At 36.9% G+C, this 12,741-nt stretch overlaps 1 protein-coding gene across 2 annotated transcripts in view; it reads left to right on the forward strand.

Annotated features, from left to right (window-relative positions):
* The window catches only part of TM9SF3 (transmembrane 9 superfamily member 3), a 68,135-nt gene that overhangs the window by 14,727 nt on the left and 40,667 nt on the right, over nt 1-12,741 (forward strand). Inside the window, exons 3-4 of one of the 2 annotated variants that reach the window (XM_036734477.1) lie at nt 3,974-4,096; nt 11,772-11,932. In XM_036734477.1, coding sequence (XP_036590372.1) covers nt 3,974-4,096; nt 11,772-11,932 — 284 coding nt within the window. The remainder of the gene's footprint in view (nt 1-3,973; nt 4,097-11,771; nt 11,933-12,741) is intronic. The other variant, XM_036734478.1, reaches the window with a different exon arrangement.

A 12,741-nucleotide genomic window follows, 5' to 3' on the forward strand; every position in this document is an offset into this window, starting at 1 on the left:
GAGAGAGAGAGAGAGACACAGAGAGACACACATAGAGACAGGGAGACACACACAGAGACAGGGAGAGACATACATGGAAGCACAGACACACACACACACACACACACCCACCCACCCACCCACCCACCCAGATGGATTGTGTTGCCTAAGAAATGTCATCCATTGTACCTAATTCTTTGGTCATTTTTCAGCAAATTCTTAGGATTTCTCTGTTGTTCAAATCACAGCATCAGTATGGCAAGGACCTGTGATTTTATCACCATAGGAACTCCTTCCACTGATGCAGCTCCTAAGCCGCCTCTAACTCATGATCTTAGTGAGTTTCCTGAAGCCCAGGAGGGGAATTGACTTGCCCATGGTCACCTACTTAATGTGAAATCTGAAGCCATGTCTTGTCGCGTTTACATCCAGCACTCTCTTCTATCCGTTATTATCACGCTGCCTTATCAAATAGTGCTAGATTTGGAGTCAGAGAACCTGATGACGACGGCAAATCACCTTACTTTTGGGGGCCTTTCTAAGCCTCTGTAAAATGAGCCAGTTGAATTAGATGACTTTTTTGGGTGTCACAATTCCAAATTTCTTTCCAGAATGATTGGCCCAATTCACAATTTCACCAACAGTGTGTTAGTATGCCTGCCTTGCAGCTCTTCCAACATCGACTGATTGAATCATTTGTGATCTTTGCCAATTTGGTGGGTATTTTGATTAGCATTTTTCTTGCTATTAGTGATTTGGATCAATCTTTCATGTGGTTTGCCAGTAGTTTGTTATTTTTTGAGAACTATTTATGGACAACTTTTTATGTGATTTATTAACAAGTTTTATTTATTTAAAAATGATTTATTTCATAGGATCAGGATTACGGATTTCAAGACCTATTTTATCTTTAGGAGATTGGGGAGGTTATTCTGTTAGAGATATTATCAGTTCCATATAGATTGTGAATATTATGTGTTTGTCTGATACGTGTACCACAGACATCTTTAATCTGTTTCCTTTTATTTTAGAGATGCTACTTTTTGTTAAAGTTTTTTTAATCATCTGTAAAATCAAACCCATTGAAAATTTCTTTTAAATTTTTTGATGAAAAAATTTTCTTTTTCTCCACAGTTGAGGTGAAATAGCTCATTCCCTTTTTTCTTTTAGTTTGTGTGTTGATTAAAAAAAGTCACATTTTTAACGAAATTGAAGTTTTTGTAGTATATGTATGGTGTGAGGTTTGCCCTGACCTCAACTTGCCTGCAACTTTACAAATTTCCTACCAATTTTTAAAAAAAAAATAAGTTTTTATTGATATCTTTGGCTGTTTTATATTACCATAATTTCCCCCAGTGTCCCTCTTCCCCCTTCTGGAGAGCCATCCCATATATAACAAATGATATTTTTTTAAAGACAGAAAGAAGAAAATCAGCATAACTATTCAATTCATTGAAAAAGTCCGAAAATATGTGGAATGTACCATATTCATGGCTTTCCCACCTCTGCAGGGGAGTGTAGGAAGGGGATATCTCCATTTTTTTTTTTGGAGCCATGTAATTCTGCAACATTTATACTTTTGATAATTTTTTTTTTTGGTTTTTTACTTTTTACATTGTTTTAAGTCATTGTGTAAGGGGCAGGTAGGTGCCACAGTGGATGGAATGCCAGGCCTGGAATCTAGAAGATTCATTTCCCTGAGACACTTATTAGCTGTGTGACCCCACGCAAGTCACTTAACCTTGTTTGCTTCAGTTTTCTTATCTGTAAAATGGGCTGGAGAAGAAATTGGCAAACCACTCTAATATCTTTGCCAAGAAAACTTCAAATAGGGTCACGAAGAGTTGGACCTGACTGAAAAACGACTTAATAGTCATTGTGTGTGTTGCTTTTCTTGAGTTCTCCTTAACTCTTCATCAGTTCTTGTAGATCTTTTCATGCTCCTCTGTATTCGTCATATTCATCCTTTCTTACAGCACAGTAATATTCTGTTATATTCAAGTGCCGCACTTTCTCTAGTCATTCTCCAATTGATGTGCATCTATTTTGTTTCCAATTCTTTGATCATAAGAAGTGCTGCTATAAATAATTTGGTGTATATGAGGAGTACGAGGGCTTTTTTAAACTGGCCTCCTTGGGGTTTAAGTCCATAAGTATATGGGGTATAAGTAGTGGAATCTCTGGGTCAAAGAGTATGGACATTTTAGTCACTTAACTTCTATGATTCCAAATTCCTTTTCAGAATGGTTGTGTTGATTCATAGCTCTACCAACAGTATAGTAGTGTGCCTATCTTCCCCCAAACCCTGCAAGGGGGTTCAATATTCTTAACTTAGTCCTTTTTGCCAACTAGCTGTGTGTGAGGTGAAATTTCAGAGTTGGTTTAATTTGCATTTCTTTTATTATTAATGATTTGGACCATTCTTTCATGTGTTAATGGTTTGCAATTCTTTTGAGAACTGTTTGTATCCTTTCACCATCCATCTATTGGGCCCCAGTAGTTTTTTTGTGGGGGGGGAATAATGATTTCAGTCCCTAGGGGTATTAAGTCATGGCTCTTATCATTGATTTTTTTGTATTTGGTAAGTTCTGTTTGTAAGTTCTCTGTTTTGTTAAGAGCTCTTCATAAAATATCTATATAAGAGGGCATATCATAAAGTCACGAGAAGTGCTATATATAAGATTAAAAAGGTTAATTCATAATCAAAGAATATTATAAGACAGAGTGGAAGTTCATATCTATGGACTTCTCCATCTTCTGCACCTTAGATGAGAATTGTAATGCTAATGTGTTTTTAAGTTGGGAAGAGACCATTGGAGAAGAAGGTCCTAGAAAAATTTGCTCATTGTCATATCATTTGGTCACCTTACCCCATCATTTGAGACAATTTATGTTATTGCAGTCTGTATCTTCATAAGCACATCTTAATTATTCCCTCACACTTTCCTACCCTGTTTTTTAAAAAACGTATATTTCTGTCTTTTGTTTTTACATTACCTACATTTTCCCTTATATTCTTCCCTTACCCCCTTCTGGAGAGCTATCCCTTATAAAAATTTAGCAAAACTAACCAAGATATCAAAAAAGTCTGATATTATATTTGGTCTTCCACATCCTTGGTTCCTCCCCTCTGCAAAAAAGTATGGAGGAAGGTATTTTCTCATATCTTCTTTGGGGACTAGTTTGGTTGTTATAATTTCACAGTATTCAGTTTTGATTGTTTTGTTTTTCTTTTTCTTTATGTTTTAGTCATATATATTGTTTCCCAGGGCAGATAGGTGGCATAGTGGATAGAGTGCCAGGGCTGAAGTCAGGAAGACTCAATTCCCTGAGTTGAAATCTGGCCTTGGACACTAACTCTGTGGCAAGTCACTTCTATTTTTGCCTCAGTTTCCTCATTTGTAAAATGAGCTGGAAAGGAAATGGCCAACTATTCCAATATCTTTTTCAGGAAAACCCCATATGGGGTCACAGAGAGTCAGACATGACTGAAACGGCTGAGCAGCAACAATGCTGATTCCCTGGTTCTACCTACTTTATATGCTTCTTACTAAATATATATGCTTCTTAAGGAACATTTCTTTCAAATACATAGTGGTTTCATCTTTGTTAGTAGTTTGAGAGTGAATTTGCCAGCCACAGTTAAATAATTTAGTGACTGAAAGAAAAATTACTTAAATAAAAAATCATTTTTATGGGTAAAATTGAAAAGAATAATTTTAAAATATATTCTTCTCTGAGAATGATTAAATAACTCCAGATTAATCATTTTAGAAATAAACTGATGATCTATTCATCCTTATTTGAGTTAGTAGGCAGTGTATTGATAATTATAGTCTTATTGTTCCTCTCCTATTTTACAGAAGATAAAACTACAGAAAAGTTTTAAAATTAGAAAATAGCAAGCTTAGGGAAAGTGACTTTTTCCATGTGTGTTTTTCCTTGTATACCTCACAAATAAGTTTGTGGTCTAATTAGACTATTTTAACTTAAGCAGATGATGTGCAGACCAACTACTGTGAAATTGACTTAGACAAGGCAAAGAGAGATGCTTTTGTATATGCTATCAAGAATCACTACTGGTACCAGATGTACATCGATGATTTACCAATATGGGGTAAGTAATGTATAATTTAAAGTGCATTTTGACATTTTCGTAATCAACATTATTTAATCACTTTGCACTGAATTGGTTACTACCTTTACAGAGATTAAAGTAATTCTCTACTCTACATTATGTATAAAAGTAATTCATTTTACCATGTTGTCATAGTCCCCTGTTACTAAGAATAAGCAGCATTCTTACTAAAACTAAATTAGAAAACTAAATCCAACATAGACCTTCCAAAGGGAGCAACACAGTTTTATGGAGTGAAACAAAGTTAAATAAACTTGAAGTTAAAGTAGTTTTGAGGTGACTGTTTTATGCAATGGAAAGGTGGTGTTTACATATGATCTGGCTAATTCTGGCACTTGATTAGTGGTATAGTATGGTTAAGCTCTTGTGAATATCCTTAGTCTTGCTGTTTCATAAGTTTTTTTTCCAAAAATTCTCATTTGATTTAAATACTTTCTGAACAGTTAGCCTTTGATAAGCTGTTCTAGTCAGGGGGGTTTAGTGTGTAAAATCCATAATGATATATAATCCAAAAGTTATCCAACTTTAGAATATTTTTGGACTTATTTTTGAATTTTTAAGTGCCTGCTGTTCCTGAAATATATAGTGCTTATAAAACATGCCATGAAAATCTGACTGAGAAACATTTGGAAAGTTATCTAGCTTTCTCATTCAATCCCATTCAGTTATTTGCTGCTTACCTATCTGTCCATACTGGGTATGAGTATATACAACCATCTATTAGGCAAATAAAGAACACCCAAACTTAACCTTCCTAGTCTAAGCACACATTCTGTCTAGTTCATCCTTTCCCTGGGCTAGGGGAAGTAGGGATAGATGGAAATGAGGGCTTGTTTTAGTTTAAAAAGCCTTTTTCTAGTAATTGAGTTGAATGTGGGGCAGGAACTTTAAACTTTGGCTCCAGGTTACATTTTAGCTGATTCAACAGTTGATTTCATCTTATAAACTAAGCATTAAAGGATGCATTTACATAGCCTTCCAGGCAATGTGCCTACCTTTTGTTAAGAACATAAATATTTAGTTTTAGCCCTAAGGTGAGAAATTTTTATTTTCTTTAATTTAAACAAAATCTTTGGCTTAGATTAGCATAAATAAGTGTGGGACAAAATACAAACTACACAGTCAATTATCTGGGATTTTCACAGCCCGTCTTTGACTGTGATACTCTTTTAGACTATGGACAGGGACAAATCTAGGGATTGTTATTCTCAATTGCTTTAAGTTGTGAGTGAGTAGCCATGTCATTTGAGCAACCTACTGTGAAAACTGAGCATTGTTGTAATCATTTTCAGTATGGTTACCTGGCATGTATTTACTAATGTACATAATTGTTTTGAATGGTGATTATGTATGAAAGGTAAACAGTTCCATAAATGGCTATACAGAGTATTATGGTAGCAACATGATGTAGTTGAGTAAGCCTTGAATTTGGAATCAAAACAACTGGGTTCAACTCCCAGCTATGTTGCTTAGTGTGTGACCTTGGGCAAATCCCTTCATCTTTTTGAGTCTCAGTTTCTCTGTCTGTAAAATGAGATTTTTGAATTAAATGACCTAAGTGGTTCCTTTCAGATTTTAATAGTCTGTTCTTCTCAGATAAAGTTCTTTTAAAAAAATTATATTTTTTATATATGTATTTTTATACATTTTTAAAGCATTTTTAGCATTGGTTTTTGAAAATTTTGACTTATAAATTCTCTCCCTCCCTCCTCTCTCCTCTCCTTGAGAAGGTAAGCAATTTGACATAGATTATACATGTGCAGTTATGCAAAACATATTTCCTTATTAGCCATGGTTTGAGAAAAAACACAGACCAAAAAACCACCAAACAAACCAAAACCCCCAAAATAAAGAAAAAATGCTTCCAAATGTCTTTAGATGCCTATGAGTTCTTTCTCTGGAGGTGGTTAGCACTTTTCATTATAAGTCCTTTGGAATTGTCTTGGATCATTATATTGCTGTGAGAAGAGCTAAGTCATTTACATTTGATCATCATACAGTATTGCAGTTACTGTTCTTCTGGATCTGCTAACTTCACTTTGCAGCAGTTCATAGAAGTTTTTCTGAAAGCATCCTGCTTGTCATTTCTTATAGCACAATAGTATTCCATAACAATCCTATCCCACAACTTGTTCAGCTGTTTTCCAGTTGATGGGCATCACTTCGATCTCCAGTTCTTTGCCACTGCAAATAGAGCTGCTATAAATATTTTTGTACATGTATGTTGGACAAAGTTCTTAACCTCTTGGAGCCTAAACTTCCTAATCTTTAACCTTTAAGGTTCCTTTTAGCTCCAAATCCTGTGATTATTTATGGAGTCTACCAGGTGTCAGGAATGAGAGAATTGTGTCAAGTAGAAAGATCCTCGTAAGTCTGTGAAGGCTCTGATATTCTGGGAATGATTGTTAGGCCTCTTCCCTTCTCTGGTTGAGGATAGAAATCTAAGTAAGGAGTAGTAGCTGTGGGTAAAAGGTATATAAAGAAGAGTCTGATAGATGGAGAGTAGGCCATGGAACCTCAGACCCAGGTGGTCATTACTTCCATGGCAGAGTTAGGGATGCTGCCCTGTCTCCATCCAAGTCTTAAGCTTTCCCAGGCCTCTGGTTCAATTCTGTCTCAAGTCTCAATAATTGGGGGCATACCTGTTAGTCAAGGGAAGTTGTAACATCTAGGTTGTGGAGAGAAACTTCTATTTTCAGATTTTGATTGGATCTCGTACTGTCCTTTCCCTTTTTTCCCTAGGGCAAATGAAGATTTGTTTCACTCATGTATGCCTGTCTTCTGTTGTTTTTCCTTACTTGGAATGGCTAAGCAAAGGAGGATGAGTCAGTTGCAGTGCTGGCTCCACAGTGACCTTAGCAGGGATAGGTTGAGGTCTAGTTGTGTGTAACAAGGAGTAGTGGTGGAAGGATTTTACACTGTCCTTTTCTGGGCCTTCTGGTACATTAGTGGGAACTATGTTAGGTACCAAGAAAAATTTTTGGACTTAATGGGTTAAGAGAGCATTTTTACTTGAAGCACAAAAGTGGCCCAAACACAGAACCTGAGGTTCTAAGATGTAATTTAAATTCTCACAGGATGGTGGCCTCCTGATTTATGAGGTGGCAGGTTATTGAGAGGAGTTCTGCAGCAGTGGACTTCAAGCTATTGCCTTTTCTTACCTCAGCACTGCTCCTCTGCTTTGTGAAAAGTGGACCATGCTGTTCATATGGGCTATTCTTTAACATATATGGGGGTGCTCATAATTGCTACTGATGACTTGTGACCAGTCACTACCTAGTAAGTCTTAGAATGATATACCAAACCACTTCTCTTTTAAAATCTATTAATGACAGAGAGCTTCTCTGTGAGGATGCCTAGGAAGCAAATCTACACAAAATAATTGCATGACCTAAGAAATTACCTGAATTTCTTAATTCTTTGTGAATTGAAAACCAAGGATTAATCAGCAAACCAACAGATGTTTTTTGGACCTTTACTCTGTGTTTCAGCATTGTGCTAGACTCTGAGACTGGTATAGACACAGATAAGACACTTACAGAGCTTAGTGTCTAGTTGGTGCTTGCAGCAAGAATATAAATTAAGCTGTATGTAACAACACTACTAGGCAATAAATGATAGGTATTACCAGCTTGTTAATGGTAATTGGAATTCACAGCAGGAAGTCTACCTGGAATAGTCAAGGCAGGTTTTTTGGAGAAGGTAGAATTTAAACTGTCCTTTTAAGGATGGACAGGATTTGGGTGGGTGAGGAAGGTGTATCAGTCAGTTGAAATGTCATGAACTGAGATATGGGGAAGGAAAAGCAAAGGCCTTTTTAGAGGGCATTGAAGTAGGCCATTTGATTGGAGGTGGGGTTTATAGAAGGAGATGAATTTTACATGTGTTTACAATCTGTTCCAGATCTAACTTCCAGCCATGGGTGGAAAGCTGAGGCGTTTGCCCTTGTTTTGTAGGCAATTGGAAGCCATATTCTAGGACTTCTGTGGGGAAAGCAAAAGGCTTTGTTTGGAAGGTGTTGCTAGAAGTAGGGTTGAAGTGGGAATGATTCCAGATGTGCAGTGATGTCACCAGTGCAAAGGTAGCAAGCTAGGCGATGCAGTGACATGGAATGGAGTCATTTTAGATGTACCGGCTAGATTGGAGAGTAGATAAGACTCAAGGTAGGGAGATTTTTAGGAGAGTATTGTGATAGTCCAGGCAGAGATGTTGAGGACCTAAACTCTGGTAGTGGCAGTGAGCATAAAAAGGAAAAAAATGGATGTGAAAAACATTACTTTCATATGGCCTACACTGTGAAGAAAAAACAGTGGCACTTGTAGATGGTGCAGATATTGGCAGGTAAGAGGGTCAAAGATGATTCCAAGTTTTTTGGTAGCCAGGATTGCTGGGAGAATGGTGATAAGAACCTTTCTGAATCTTTTTCTTTATCTGTAAAATGGGAATAGTAATAAACATTATCCTCACCAGCTTTTTGTAGAGAGAGCCTGTGCATTGTAGGGCAATGTTGGAGCTGGAGTCAGAGAGACATGACTTTCAACCAGATTTCTGACACTTTCTAGCTGTGTGAATGGGCAAGTCACTTAATCTCCATAGGCCTCAGAGGCTCAAATGATGCAACTAGGGGTGAAGTGGATAGAGCTAGGCCTCGATTCAGAAAGATCTGAATTCGGATCTAGCCTCAGACACTTAACTAGCTGTGTGACCATGAGCAAGTCACTTACTTTCTCTTTGCTCCAGTTTCCTCATCTGTAAAATGGAGATAATAACAGCCCCTGTTTTGCAGGGTTATTGTGAGGATCAAATGACATGGTAATTGTAAAGTACGTAGCACAATTTCTGGCAGAGTAATTGCCATATAAATATCAGTTGATATTGTTTTATTATTATTAATGCAATGAGTATTCTTTCCAGTTTATTTCATTATATCATACTACCAATTACTGTGTGAACTTGGCAGCTAGGTGATGCAGTGGATAAGGCCCTGGGCCTGGAGCAGGAAGCTCTTAGTTTGAATCTATCCTCAAACACTTAGGAGCTGTGAGACCCTAGGCAAGTCACTTAACCTCTGCCTCAGTTTCCTCCTTTGTAAAATGGGGATAATGATAGCATCTGTCTTGAGTATGTCGGGGGAGTGAAATGAGATTTTATATATATAAAGTGCTGTATACCTTTTAGCTGTTGTTATTGTTGCTGTTGGACAAGTCACTTAACCTTTCTGAGCCTCAGTTTCTTTATCTATAAAATAAAGATAATAATTATACTACTTCTTTCAGAGGGATGCACTTGGCAAGCCTTAAGATGCTATATAAATGTGAATTGTTGTTATTGTTCAAGGCCCAATCATTTCTGATTGGGCTTCAGGTGGAATCAAGGAGGTCTTGATTCTATCTACCCATCAGTTGGTATTTGAAATGCGTTTTAACTTTTTTGCTGTTATTTCAGTGTCAAAGATTAATTGAGTTGTAGGCCATTAAAGTAGTGGAGAATGACCTCCATTGCAAGAGAGTATAAAACTGTACAAACTGGAGACCAAATAAATGCTATATATTGTGGTACCAAGTTCTCTAGGAGTTCTGAAGAAGGGCAAGGATTTGCAGGATGGGTAGGATTTGTAGTTGGAAAGGAGAAAAACTGAATTTAAACAAGACCCTTGCAGTCACCAAGGAAACATTAGCCTAGATGGGAAATATTGTAAGTTGTATCTTGAGTTGTCACTGTAAGCATTAGAGCCATCCACTTTTACGAGGTCTGGACCTTCACAAAGGGCACTTGATCTGGGACATATACTTCCTGGTATATTTTGCAGGGACTATACAGTTTTTAACTGGGGAAGAAAATGTACATGTGCCTGGAAGGAGATTGATTAGGACCTCTAGAATTCTTCTTTTGTCTCCTTAAGAGGTGTTAAAATCCCTGGACAAGGTTAGTTCTTTCATAAGGTGTGAACTCATCTGGCCTGGTTACTCTTAACACCATATAAAGATGATTGAAACCTTTAGGCTTGATTTTGGAGTTAGAGAGACCTGGGTTTTCTTCCAGCTCTGCTACTTAATACTTTGGGATTTGGGTCAGCACTTTATTTCAGTGGTCTCCAGTTTCCTTCATCTCAATGGCTTTTTCTATTAAAATGATGGAGCTTCAGGCGATGATATGTGAGCTCCCTTCAAGTTCTAAATTTTTTTTGTGGGGTGGGGTTTTGGCAGGGCAATTGGGGTTAAGTGACTTGCCCAATGTCACACAGCTAGTATATGTGTCAAGTGTCTGAGGCTGGATTTGAACTCAGGTCCTCCTGACTCCAGGGCCGGTGCTCTACTCACTGTGCCACCTAGCTGCCCCTCTAGTTCTAAACTTGAGACCTTTATGATCCTGTGAAGGTGTTTCAGGGAAAAAGAAAGGAAAGATTGAGGAAGAGTGTACAAAACTCTGGACATACGGTCTGTGGAGATGACAATGAGAAGACCAGCTTGATTAGTGGGAAATAATTTTGTATCCTCTGCCAACCTCTTAGTACTAAGTGTAGTGTTGGGCACATGGTTAATGCTCAGTGAACACTTTTGAATGAGTTAGTTCAGTTAAAAATTCTATAAAGCCCCTTTCATATGCAGTGAATGGAAGTAAAACATAGTCCCTGTCCTCCAGGAACTTAAAATTTAGTAAGGAAGATACAGCATATATGTTCACTAACTATAAGTTATTGTGTTCAGAGTATAATGAGAAATTTGAGCCTGGGGAGATCTATATATTGAGGACCTTCAAGAAGCTGAAGTATTGACTGAGGGGTTGGAAGGAATAGATGATTGAAGTACAATTGGTTGTTTTCACTTCTTAAATTGACTTCCTACTGGTGTCCTTCATCATGTTGTCCTTTGTATTTACTTGTGTGTACAGGAGAAACAGAATGGTGGTGAAAATTTGAATTTTTATTCCAAGCTACCAAATGGCTTTATTATCTAAAATCACTTACCTTCTCACTGTCTTTCATTTTTTGTAAAAACATATGGCAATCTCTCTCCTAACTACAGGATTGTTATGTAATTTAAGATGAGATAATAGATAGGAAAATATTTTAAAAAGTAAAGATCTGTACAAATGTGAGTTGGTAGAGAGGATAGGCCTTGTAAACAGGAAGATTGGGGCTTAATTCCTACCTCTGACATGTATTAGCTATGTGACCGTGGCAAATCAAGTTCTCAGTGCCCTGGCAGCTCTTTTAAGACTCCAAATCACAGACACATGGCTGTTCTGCATTGGTAGAAAGAGACTCCATACTGTGAATTCCCCACACTGATGAAATCACAGGACTGGATAGCAAAAATTTGTATCAGATTTGAGAAATTTTCTTCCCTTCTAGTAGTAATAATGGATTACAATGAACTATTATACCCAATCTGCTTTATGACCTCGTCTGGAGCTGTAGAACAGACAATTTTTCTCTTCAGTAAATTACTTGGCTTCTCTGAGGATCAACCTATACCATTGCCTGATTAATATTATATTCTAAATAACTGGGGTAAATAGTATTTGTTACTTACTTTCCTGCAAATGAGTTTTGTGGGAATTAAAAAATAGTAACATACTCTTAGCTTTTAGGAAACCTAGAAAAAAGAGACTTTTACTGCATTGTAAAATGTTAGCGTTTTGTCTTTTATAGGTATTGTTGGTGAAGCAGATGAAGATGCTGAAGATTACTATCTTTGGACCTACAAAAGGCTGGAAATAGGTTTCAATGGAAATCGAATTGTGGATGTTAACTTAACTAGTGAAGGAAAGGTGAAACTGATAGCAAATACCAAAATCTCAATGTCATACTCAGTAAGTATTAAAATAATATGCCATTCAGGGAGCAATGTTGAGGTCATATCCCTTACAAACAGTTAAGTCTGTTCTAGAATTGAAGTAGATGAGCAAGAAATGTTTGTAAATATTATAACTTGTCTGTTTTATTTACCTGTTCCATTATCTTAAAATCATGGTCTGATGAGGAAAAGGACATCTAGAGTACAGCTTTCTGTAGTGCACATAAATTAAATTTTGTTTGCTTTTTTTGTTTGTCTTGCTCCCAGATACAACAAAATTTGACCTCAAAACTAGCTTCTTTGGCTAGAAAAACTGTGTATTCGTAATACATAATGCTTTATGTTATCTCTTTTCTAACCCTGAGTACTGATAGATACTCACCTTACTGTTGTTTGGCAGGGCAGATACAAACCAGACTGCAATTTCACACTCCACTAGGTAGGATAGAATGTGTCATTGAAATGTTCATCAGAGAGGGAATTTTAACAACCCTGATGGTAAAGTTTATTCATACGACTTTCTGGGATTGGGATGGTGGAACAAAGAAAATACATTGTACAGGGAGACCCTCTCTCGTTTTCCTAATTAAACCCCATGGCTCAGGTAACTGGAAAGATGAACTTGGTAGCCAATTTTTAAAGTCTTTTAAACATTGTGTATATGTGCCAGTGCAAAAATATTTGAATGATTTTACTTAGGAAGTTTTTTTGGTGTCGTTAAGCATCAATAATTCAATCTAAAGGTAAAGTTCTCTTTGTTCTTATTTTGGTTGAAAGTGATTTAATTTCAGATATTAAACTTATCCCAGATTAAAGCATTAGCCA

Source organism: Trichosurus vulpecula, chromosome 8 (assembly GCF_011100635.1).
Source record: "Trichosurus vulpecula isolate mTriVul1 chromosome 8, mTriVul1.pri, whole genome shotgun sequence".
NCBI lineage: Eukaryota > Metazoa > Chordata > Mammalia > Diprotodontia > Phalangeridae > Trichosurus > Trichosurus vulpecula.